The sequence below is a fragment of the Zootoca vivipara genome, chromosome 5, assembly GCF_963506605.1.
Source record: "Zootoca vivipara chromosome 5, rZooViv1.1, whole genome shotgun sequence".
Taxonomy (NCBI): Eukaryota; Metazoa; Chordata; class Lepidosauria; order Squamata; family Lacertidae; genus Zootoca; species Zootoca vivipara.
Window position 1 is genome coordinate 86,935,000 of NC_083280.1, and position 12,090 is coordinate 86,947,089.

The 12,090-nt window shown below is 47.9% G+C and overlaps 1 protein-coding gene across 1 annotated transcript in view; it reads right to left on the reverse strand.

Moving 5' to 3' along the window:
• PAX2 (paired box 2) overlaps window positions 1-12,090 on the reverse strand; it is a 127,480-nt gene that overhangs the window by 113,275 nt on the left and 2,115 nt on the right. Inside the window, 2 exon segments of the mRNA XM_035137864.2 lie at window positions 9,142-9,339; window positions 10,719-10,884. Coding sequence (XP_034993755.2) covers window positions 9,142-9,339; window positions 10,719-10,884 — 364 coding nt within the window.

A 12,090-nucleotide genomic window follows, 5' to 3' on the forward strand; every position in this document is an offset into this window, starting at 1 on the left:
GTGTTCCAGCCAATTAGCCATGCCACCTTCCAGAATACTCTCTTCCAGTTCCCTTCTCGCTTGTTCTTCTGAGTCTCCCCCAGCCAGACAGCATTCAGTGTCTGCTGAACATGCTCAGTACTCATTGGGCTGTTTTGGGGTTTTTGCTCAGAGATTTTAAAGCTAAGGTTAGTATTGTTTTGGATCTTCATCCAGTATTAAGGGATACCGTTTCAGCTGATCATGGGAAGAAGCTGAAGGAAATCACCAAGATGCACCAGCTCAGAATTTCCTCATGTCTTTCATCCTGTCTGTGAACACGGCGATTCTCCCTTTCCTGATCCTCAAATCTTAAATCCAGGAAATGAAACCTACAGAGCCCTGAGAACAAGCCCCCTGCTGGGTAAAGCAGAGTAAAGCACTTGACCCTGAAATTCTGGTACTTCAAATTAACTGATGTAAAGCTTAATTCAGGTGCTGCTTAATGCACTTTCCGCAGTTAGGAAGCTCTGCCCATATATATAGCGCAGCCTGTAGCTTGCAAATCCGCATTAGGGTTTGCTGGGGAAATGACACAGGGGTTTAGAAGTTTGCCTGTCTGGGGGGGAAATCGCTTGGCTTTATTTCTTGACCCTGAACCTCTGCTACTCACTCCTTTCCTTGGCAATCACATTATGCCCCAAATTCTAGAGTCCCTCCACATTTGTACCCTGTAGTCTTGAAAACGGAAGAATCCCAGTCTTGTTACAGCCTGATCCTATGCACCTTTACTGAACCGTAAATCTTGTATGTGCTCAGTGGAACTAAGTCACAAGCAAATGCAAATACTGTAGTAAACAGGGGCGGTTTTAGGGTGGCACAACAGGTGTGAAGCTCATTGGGTGCCGCACTGCAGGGGGCGCCAAAACAATGCTGTAGAACATGGCGCGAGAGGCAGGGGGGTGTCGGATTTTGGCAGCGCACAGGGCGCCGCTGAAATTTGAGAGCCCCAAGTCCACCACTGATATTAAATTTGCATAGTACACAACAGGGAGCAAGCCCTACTGATCAGTGGGATCAATGGGAATCCTGCAATCCTATGCATGGCAGGCGCTCCACAGCACTATCTCCCATTGTTCCTGTTTCTCCCTGAGCATGTTAACGCCACTCTTCTCTTGATGGAGAACCGCGCAAGCCGAAAACTCAGGATTACGCATTATATATAACCAAATGACGCAGAAAAGCTGCTCAATTTCCCAGACTTCATGTGCTTTTCTCTTTGCTCGTTATGCACATCCTGCGCCTCTTGTATCAGATGCTAACACTGATTTCTGGGAGCATCAGCTCACCTTCAACATAGACTTTGCAGGAACAGAAAGAAAAATGTGCCTCATGAACCAGGCTCTCCGTTTACAAATGACTGCATTCCGTAGTAAACAGACAACTGAAGCCGTCTCAGATACACTGGCCTGTGTATCATATGACAATCTGCCAATGACCGTACGTGGAGGAAAAAAGAAAGGCCGGTATTGATTTATCGATTGGGAATATTTGTACCCCGCCTTCGAACTGTGGTCTTCAAAGGCAGCTTACATCATCCACACATGAAACGAAATTTTAAAAGGCAAAAAAAAACAAAAACCAGTAATTAATATACAATAGAACATAAAAGCAGTGGACGGCGAGAACAAGACTAAAGCCCGCAGCCGATGGCAGGCTAAGACACAGCAGCCTCTGTTCAGGCGCTAAAGGGAAAATAAAAATGCCTTTGCCTGGCACTTTGAGCTTGTTTAACCAAGTTGTGGTGCCACACCAGAGAAGGCCCAATTGCAGTCACCACCCACCATTCGTCCCACAGCAGCAACACTCACAAAGGGGCTCCCCAGATCATCAGTTTACGCAGGGCAGGGCGATGTGAGAGCAGCAGACCCTTTACCTATCCCAAAAAATACACCCTGGAGCTCGAATAATTCACACTTTAAACCAGAAAAGAAGAATGCCTCTTCCCATATCCTCCAACATTTCTCCAATGAAAATAGGGACATATGAAATAAATAAAATAAAATAAATAAATAATTTTACTATTTTTACTCTGCCCATCTGATTGGGCAGCTTCCAACATACAGTCGTACCTTGGAAGTCGAACGGAATCTGTTCCGAAAGTCTGTTCTACTTCCAAAGCATGGCTTCGGATTGGCTGCAGGAAGCTCCTGCAGCCAATTGGAAGCCGCGGAAGCCCCGTCGGACATTCTGGTTCCAAAGAACATTCGCAAACCGGAACATTCACTTCTGGGTTTGCGGCGTTTGGGAGCCAAAACGCCCGAGTACCAAGGCGTTCAGGATCCAAGGTACGACTGTATATTAAAACACAATGAAACATTAAACATTAAAAAATACTTCCCCGTACAGAGCTACCTTCAGATGTCTTCTAAAGGTTGCATAGTTACTTTTTTCCTTGGCTTGGTGGGGTCGCATAACTCCATGCCCTCCAATGAAAATAGGGACGTCTTATATACTCTCTCAACCCATTGCTCTGCTTCTAGCTAGTCTACCTGCAATCACAACACCCAGAGCTCCCTAGCAACCTTCCAGGAATGTTAGGGTCATGGGATTTCTAGCCGTTTCACTCACGCACCCAGCACACCTTGGCCAAAATGGGATCTGAGCCACTAATGCAGGCATCCTCAATCTCAGCCCTCCAGATGTTTTGAGACTACAATTCCCATCATCCCTGACCACTGGCCCTGCTAGCTAGGGATCATGGGAGTTGTAGGCCAGAAACATCTGGAGGGTCAAGTTTGAGGAAGCCTGCACTAATGGACTATTCTCTCCTCTGCCTCAACCACTCCCATCTGATATATACATGGATGTCAGGCCTATGGCAACCAAATTTCCTTGACTGCCTAGAGTCGCTCACGGGGGTCAGCACCATTGGCTTCCACCCAAACAGGGTCCCTGGACTCACCCCTCTGCTTTCTCCCAAGCAACAGCCTCTCCCCTCTCTCCCCCCTCCCAACACCAATATCACGGCGATATGATATATTGACAACAAAAAATAAAAGCAGGCAGCCATGTTGACCCACCCCACCTCTCGTTTTCTGTCAAACGCTTGAGGAAGTGCTCTGCAGTTCCTGAAAGCTAGCTCCCTGCTCTGTGGTTTTCAGTTGCTCCTAAAAAATGTCACTGGTGCTATTTAGATGTGTGTTTCATAAAAGCTACATTACCAAGGGAACTTCTGCAAACATTGTGACCGACTAAGACTGCCGCCCGAGACCTATTTACCCAGAAATAAGTCCCAGTGAATCTACTACTGAAATTGAATCCAGGGAGACTCTACTTCTGAGTAGGCACACGTAGGATTGCGCTGTAAGGCTGCAATCCTGTTCTAGCCTTTACCCAAGAGAAAGCCCCGTTGGCTTACTTTCGAGTAGACATGAAGAGAATTCCACTGTAAGACTCTATCCAGAAATGCAATAGAAAAACAGTATTGAAAGCCAATAACATAATTTCCCATACTGTGTGATGCACCTATCTGAGAGTTGAAAACAACGCATCTGTAATCTATCACAACAAGTAAACAGCGCAGCCTGTGTGCTCAGACTTCTGTGCCACAATCTAAAGAGCCCTTTCCTTCTCTGGTAGTGCTGCAGAGAGAGGGGGAAAGTTGCTCTTTCTGTCTGGCACCAGGCCAAGCAAGCTGTGGCATAACCTCCCCTTGGGTGACATGCAACTGTAGCACAAAGCTGAAGTGCACACCTCAGAAACATGGTCCTCTAAAGAGGGACAACAGTCAGGCTTAAAAACCAGCAGCCCGCACTCCCTTGGCTATGGCAAAACAGCAAGTTCGAGTGGGGGACACAATCTGTTTGCCACTAGCAAGGAGGTACAGATTCCACAAAGGAACAAGACATTGCCAGTTGTTGCTGGCTCGGCCTGCTCTCGTGGTTACAGAGGGGATCTCAACAGAGGAAAGCAGCCGGTGAGGTTTTTCCACGGCATGACGCTCAACGCTACCCCCTGCTACTTGCTGCGGGTAAAACTGCTGGTCAAGTCACCAGGGTGGGGTTCAAAAGTCAGCCACTCTCCTTACTGGAATACTTTGGAAATTGCCCGACAGTTTCGAATCAGAGCACAAGAGGGACAAGAGGAGACAGTTGTGTGGGTGTTGCGGAATTCGTTTTAAGGAAAGGCAGTAAAACCATGTGAAATGAAGTAAGCCCCAGTCAAACGAAATCCAGGAGGAAAACAAGCCAGCTATGCATATTTCCTGTGCAGAACCAATGGCGGAATTGGGAAAGTTTCTCCCATTTGAAATGTAGAACAGAACTGCGTGTTTCATTCACGTTGCTGCTTTCAATCTACACAACTGAAGTCCAGTTACACTTCTCTCTCTTGCACAAGATTATGCCCCATTGAACGTAAGTTTATTTTTACCAATTAATTAATATATAGACTTGTTCAGAGACAGCTGCCCATTTCAGGCAACTGATCCACCCACTCCATGTATCTTAAAAGACCACCTGATCGCTACAGCCTCTGTCATAGGTTTAAGTCATCAGAGTGCTTCCCCTAAGTCCATTTCTTTTCTTTTTAAACTGGCTTGAGAAAGGTTTCATACCAGTTACTACTTTCAAAGCTGAGGTATCTGTGTTTTCCAAGCTCCCCTTTTCTTATACTAGGGTCAACGATACCCGGGCCGCTTGCTCCTCATCAAAGCAGCGAATTGAGACCTGAAGTAACAAACCTTCCATGGGTTCTCATCTATCTATCTCTTGATTTATGGCCCACCTCATCTCAAAAGTAACAAAAGCTGAAGAAGACACAGGCACACACATAACAAAACAGAAATAAATTCCCGGTTGTTTTTCAGCACTGATCGGCAGTAAATTTATAATGCAGGTATACAATCATATTGTGGGGAAAGCAGAGGAGGAGGAGGAGGAAGAAGACAACGTTTTTATTCTTTGGTATACTGTATAGGTGAGCAGAAAGAAGGATAGGATATTTTGGTTGCAAATTTTAAAGTTGTGGCTGCTCTTCTATTTTGCCGTACCACGGTATACCCCTTATATTCCTTATATTCCAACATATAAAAAGGGATATTAAAATTATATTATGATTATTCAAGGATCTATGTATCCGAAATTTGACTGTGCCATTTCTGAAAAGAGAAAAAAATAGACTCCAGCTGAATCAGCTCTAAAGGCTTCTTACAAAGAATCTTCAGTTTTGCACATGAAAAAGAAACTAAAATATTCTGACTTTATGCCTGTCATTATGCACCCAGCACTTGCTCTTTTATCACAGAAGTGATAAAATGAGGCAAAGTAAAATAAACAAACTCTGCACAAAACGGTATGGTTCTTATAGTTTCAAGGTGCCAGAACTGAAACCTGTTACTGAGGCGTCACCTCCGAATATTTGCGTTTGCAAACGTAAACACTCCTTTCCCATATGAGAGTTAAGAAATTTAGTAGGAGCGACAGAGGGCAGTTCCGTCGCAAACGATTGTGCAAATATGAATTTGCAGGCCACCTCGGCAAGACGTTGGCAAACCATTAGCAAAATAATGACATGGTTTTGCGTCATCGTTTTCTAACATGCATGTGAACTAGAAATTGCCTGCTTATCTGCCCACCCAATATTTGTGAATATTGGACAAGTGTTTGCATTTGGATTTTTTTTACTAAACCTTCCTTTCTTCTGCACTCTTGTAAAGATCAGAGATTTCCCCACAGAAGCTGGCGGGAGGAAATAGTGCTCAGTGGAAGAAATATCAGGCTTTGGGGGGGGGCATCTAATTACTCCCTCCCATATTTATCAACTCCAGGGTTCCTCACTTCTTTCTGCCATTGCTCATGGCCTTAAATTGAGTCATTTTTTGCGTGCCTCAAATTCCAAGAACAAATCCCCCCTGACTAATGAGTGAAAGGAAGAAGGGGTGGGGAGGGCATGAAAGGCTGGTGTGTTGTTTTTTAAAAAAAATCTGCACCAAGATAACTTTTAATTATTAGGGGAACAAAAAGGGCAGCTTCTTCAAAACTGAATTTCAGAAGGTTGAGAGAGATCTTTCCGGACCCAATGGGTGCACAATAATATTTACAATGTTTCTGGGGAATATTTGCCAAGAGTATGATCAGACCTTACGATAACAAATGTTGCATGTGTTGACACATTTAACTTCATTTCTGGGGCAGTCCGAGCAACGGGCAGGCAAATTAAGGTCTCCCAGTTAAATTGATACCAACTGGATCTAAGAAGTGCCTGAGTCTCAAGGCGATGCCCTGGGCTTGCGCATACATAACCATTTGTGGAATTTGCTCATGCTATTCCCACATGCCTAACATCCGCTGCTGCCCCTGGAAAGCTCTGGCTACTCTGGTAAGTTGCCATCTAGTCAATATTTAAAGGTAAACTCAGAGCTACCTAAACTCGGAACTGACCTCTTCATTCAGCAACCAGGGGGTGAAATCTAATAGTCCTGATCCAGAAAAGTAGCCAAAGCAGAAGACCGTGTGCATATCGTACACAGAGATAAGCAGTGCACAAGTGTGGGGCTTGGGATGGGGGATTGCTACGGCTAAGAAACCAGAATCTGTGTGTTCTACGGGGTGTGGTCTTTAAACACCACCGCCCATCACTTTTTGCACATCACATCCTCATGCAAAAAACACTTGACTCCCTAAAGACAATTCCTACCACCACCCAACTAGGACGGTTGCCTGCTAATTACATGTGTCAGAGCTGCTAACAGCAGATTTTCTGCGCTAGCCAAAAAAAAGTGTGCTGCTCTCAGGAGTGAACAAACCCCAAATAAAATGGAAGTCTCTCCCTGCAATTTTGAGGTGCTGAGTTATTCTCTCTCCCGACTGCCCTTCTGCAGCTGCTTCCAAAAAAGGTGCCTGAATGTCAAAGCATTATTATTTCAGTCCTGAACAGAGACAGTAGGATCTGGGATTTTTCAAAAGGAGGGTGTATAATTAGCCAATCAGTATTATGTTACTCTGTTCATAACTTAATAACCATTTTAATACAGATGGCACACACAGGGATAATTTCCTGGGATAGCCTTGCAGTATATTACAGAGAGACAGTGTGTTTGGGGGGGGGGTAGTTTTTAGCCAAGGTACACTCTCCCAAGTTAATTTTACCTGCTGTTTTGAGATGATTTGGGATAATTCCATATCATTTTCAAAAATATTAAAAGCACATTGATCGAAGATGCCAACTTGGGGAAAAAATGCCTCCTGGCCATTAGAACTTTGACAAATCTTCTATGGAAACCACATAAATTAACAAAGCATTTTTTTTCCTATTCCTGTTGGTGAGAATGACTTCTTTTTAAAAAAATGTAATTGGCTACATTTTCTATGTATTTCATGATTAACTATTTAGCCAAACAGCTGTAGAGATGGATGCTATAGACTGTTGTGTCCATCTGGATACAAGTGTCTCTGTGGGGCGACTTTCTATATTACTTTTTCCTACATGGAGATTCATATCTCTGGTATTTGCAGCAGCTGCCCCATTCTGCAGTTTAGGGCAGAAAATACTCTTGCATCTCAATCTGTATGTTTCGAAGCACATCCATTTAGAGTTTTGCTTTTGTTTTTGTTTTTGTTTTGCCTTTACACGCATTCTTAACATGCTGGGTATAAGGAAGCCACAAATACAGGTAAGTCTAAAAATATGCTCAGATATGTAGCCGGCATTAATTCCTTTGTAACTAAGGAATTAATGCAGACATGACAGCAGAACATTGAAGTCCTTCAATCCCACTTTCCCTTTTCAAGCACAACCAATAGTGTGTGTGCCTATCTAAATCACAGTCTCCAGATCCCCTCGCACGGGATCTTTGTCTTCCCAGCGTCAGCACATGCAATAGTGGAGTGTCTCTCTTTGAAGGAGGGTATTTACGGTTCTCAGTGTGTGTTCTGCCTGTTGCAGGTGTGCAAATTGTCCCTCTGCATTGTGTTTGAAAGCACAGGGGATGTATTGCTCTCTAGTTGATTCTGTTACATTGTCCTCTCAACACCAGCCCTGGATCTTATCACAGGTCTTCTATTTATTTAGTTATCTATAGGTAGAAAGACAAGCAGGCAACCTGCTTTGGAAGGCAGAGTGAAATGTACAAGGCTGGCATTGCTCTGACCACTTTTGTACGGCACACACACTCACATAAATGGGGAGCCACCCCCTATGATATATCCAGAAACTTGGGAAGAAAAGAACGAAAGGCACACGTCAGCAAGGAACACGAAATAAGATGTTTAGAAAGCTGCCATACTAAAACCGAGATAGCGAAAAATACGCATGAGACGCACACAGAGCGCGGGCAGAGGGGCCTGCGCGCAGGCAGGCACACACACAACTGTTTGTAACCCTTGACCTAAGCGAATCTTCCTTTCAGAAGTTTCTCCAACTCCCGAGGGGCTCAAAAAGGTGCGAGGGCTCTTTCTTCCTCCAAAAGGAAGCGTTATTGCCCGGGGGGGGGGGGGAGAAAGGCCTCTTATTTGGGGAGAGGAAAAGAAGAAGCAGTAGAAGTTAAGACTGTTTGTTTAAGACAAATAACCATTTGATATTTTAACGGCTCGGCAATCGTCTCCACATATAGGAGCTTTTCATGTTTTTAGAGGTTTAACAGGAGAGAAAATGCCCGTCTTTCCCTGGGAGGTAAAGATACTATGAGCGCGTCCATCTCCTCCTTCCCCCAACGACCCGGACGCCAATTGCGCGCCGAAACAACTGTTGGGGAGAGGTGCCGTGGGCCTCCCCCGCCGCCACCCCACGTTTCGTTAGCCCCATGACCATCTCCTTTCGAAGGTCTGCCCCGGCGAACCAAGACAAGCAGTCAGAGCCCCACGGGCAGGCCCTAAGGCAGATCCAGAAGCGGTCCAGAAGCTCGCGCGCGCGCCCGTAAACTGAAGTGGCTCCAAGAGTTAGGATGGAGGCCTCCTTTTTTGTCCTTTCAGACGAAGTGTGAGCGAGGAAGAGACAGGCACACACAGAGAGAGGACTCAGAGAATAAGAGAGGAAGCGTCTGTTGGGGTGGGCAGAGGTCTTCAGGGCCTCTAGGGACAAGGGGGGGGGGAGGAGAAGGCGGGCTGGGTGTCCCGCGAGGAAAGCAACCCGGTGGCGCTCAGAGGCTGGGGGACGCAGGAGGCTCTCGTGTGTGCGACTCACCGGTTGATGGAGGACACGCTGGGGACGGTGTCGTTGTCGCAGATGCCCTCGGCCAGTAGCCGGTCCCGGATCTCCCAAGCGAACATGGTGGGGTTTTGCCTCTTGTACTCGGCGATTTTATCCACTACTTTGGGGGTCGCCACTTTTGGCTTAGAGCCTCCGATCACGCCAGGCTTGATGCTCCCCGTCTCGTAGTACCTGCAAGCGCAGAGTGAGGTTCAAAGCTGAGCCCCCGAGCCTGCAGGGAAGCCTTCATCCACGCACCCCGCGCCCACCGCCGCTCCCGAACACGTGCACACAAACCAACGGGGTTGGGGAGGTGATTTTGGACCCCGCATTCCCGCCCCGCCCCCCCCCTGCGCGGATCTGCAAGGGAAACCCCACTCTCGCATCCCGTCCTGGGGCTGCAGGGTTCACCTTGCCTGGAGTCAGCTCCCGGAAACAACCCCTCCCATTGTCAACAGGCCCCTGGCGCGCGTAACGCCTGGTTCGGCGGGGCAGGACGATCCAGAGGCCGGGGGCACCCTGGCCAGTGGCCACAACACTCCCCCCTCCCGCCTGCCCAAGCCAACCTACAGCCAGGAGAAGTTAGCTAGACACACTTAACCGTGGGGGAGGGAGAAACTGAGGTGTTTTTTAAAAAAAGGGGGGGATTTCCTCGACTTCGATTTCCTCCCCAGCGCTTGGTCCCGGGTCTCTCCCACCCCCTAAAAAACCCAGACGCATCTCTCTCTCTCTCTCTCTCTCTCTCTCTCTCTCTCTCTCTCTCTCTCTCTCTCTCTCTCTCTCTCTCTCTCTCTCTCTCTCTCTCTCTCTCTCTGCCCTTCGCCGGGCAATTGCTAATCCCTTTGCAAATCCTTTGCAAAGAAAGCGGGGTGATAGTGGAAAATCTACATTTTGGACCCCCTCCCTGGCATGCACTCGGCTCAGATGCCCCCCCTGCCTTCTCCCCACTCCCCCTCTGAGCTGAGCTCTGCTGTAGGGCGGTGACATCTACTTGGTGGAGGGGGGGAGAGAGAAGGAAGAAAAGAGAGAGAGAGAGAGAGAGAGAGAGAGAGGAGGAGGAGGAGGAGGAGGAGGAGGAGGAGGGAGGAGGAGGAGGAGGAGAGAGAGAGAGAGAGATGAGAGAGAGAGAGAGAGAGAGAGAGAGAGAGAGAGAGAGAGAGAGGCAGCCTGCCGGCCTGCTGGTTCCTGCTGACCTGGGGGTGGAGAGAAAGTAGGGCCCGGCCTGTCTTAGCTGGGAGGAGGAGGAGGCGGGGAGGGAGACTTGCAAGTTGGTCTCACAGCAAATTTGTGGTTGCAATCGCTTTGTTTCTTTGCTTGGTGGGCTTTTCCCCCTCTTTCCGAACCCACAGCAGGGTCCCTGTTTTAAGATAGTGCCAGACAAAAGAAAGCAAGAGAGGAGCGTGGGTGCTGGGTGGCTGGTGCGCAGCGCCTCCCTTCGCCCCCGGGGTCAGGGCTCCGCTTCCAGGTCCACACCAAAGACTCTGCCAAGGGGGCAGCCGAGGCGCCTCTCTCTCCCCCCCCTCCCCGCCCCTTGCGGCGCTTGCCCCCCCCCCCCGCGCGCCCGGCCTTACCTGCCCAGGATCTTGCTGACGCAGCCGTGGCTGACCCGCAGCTGCCGGGAGATGTCGCAGGGTCGCACCCCCTGGTGAGCCAGCTCCACGATCCTTTGCCTCACCACGTCTGGCAGGGGCCTGCCGTTCACAAACACCCCCCCGAGCTGGTTGACACCCCCGTGCCCTGCTGGGGAGAGAGAAGAAACACGCACACACCAGCGAAGACCCACGCACCTACCGGGGGTGGGGAAGGGAGGGCAGGAGAGGGGAGGGAAAGGAGGGGAAAGGGAGAAAAACATTAGTCGGGGCAGTTAAGCCGGACAAGTCGCCAATGACAGGGGAAGGGGGTGGGGTGGGAAGGCAGGCAGGCAGGATTCGACCCCCACGGGGAAGGGAGCCTTCTCCTGGAGCCCAACGGGCTGGGTGCTCCCCTGTGGGTTTTTTTTAAGGGTCTTTTCCTACCCTTGGGAGGGTGGCAGGTGATTGACTTGGCCGCTCCCACCGAAAACCAAAGTCCTCTTGCTCAGGAGGAAGCTCTCCTCAAATTCTCCCCACCTTTTCTCTCTCTCTTCTTCCCTCAGTTTATATTTCCATTCTGCTCTGCCCAAGTTTCCAAACAGGCCGGCTCGATCCTCTGACACGGGCGAAATCCTACTTATTTCTGAGGGGCCGCTCAATTGTTTCATAGCAAAATTATTGCTAAATTTGTTTCATAGATGCTGGTATAAAAATAGAACGAAGGAGTCCGTCTCTTCTCCCCCCTCACTAACATTTTATATTTTTCCCTTTTTTTCTTTTCTTTTCTTCTCTTTCTTCTTTCTTTTCTTTCTTTCTTTCTTTCTTTCTTTCTTTCTTCTTTCTTTCTTTTTCTTTCTTTCTTTCTTTGCTTTTCAGCATAATTTCCTCCCATTATACGGAATTGTTTTTCAGAGGAATAATAATTTATACCAGTTTCGGGTGTGCTTTGTTTTCTTTATTATTATTTAAGTCATATATCTTTTTATATATTCCTCTTTATCCTCCCCACCTCAGACAATCTCCCAGACCTGAGCTGCTTTTGCAGCAGTCTAATAATTTATAATTTAGCTAAATCCAAAGGGGCAGGGGTCTATCCCTGCTGTTTTCGAAAGGAGAAGCAGAAATTTCAACGGAGCGGATTTTAATCCAGCGTTTGCCACAATAATCTGTGTGGGTTCGGATGTTTTGGACAGCGCCAAAAGGCTCTAAGAGAAGCCTCCCCCCCTGTTGTTGTTTATTAGCCTTTACCCGCTGTCCCTTCTCCCTTGCGCCTTGATCCGCAACTCACTAAGCCGAAATATTTCCCTTTCGGACGCTCCAGCCCACGCGGAACCTGTCGTGGACTGGGGGACTGCTTGAAGCCCCCTCTCCG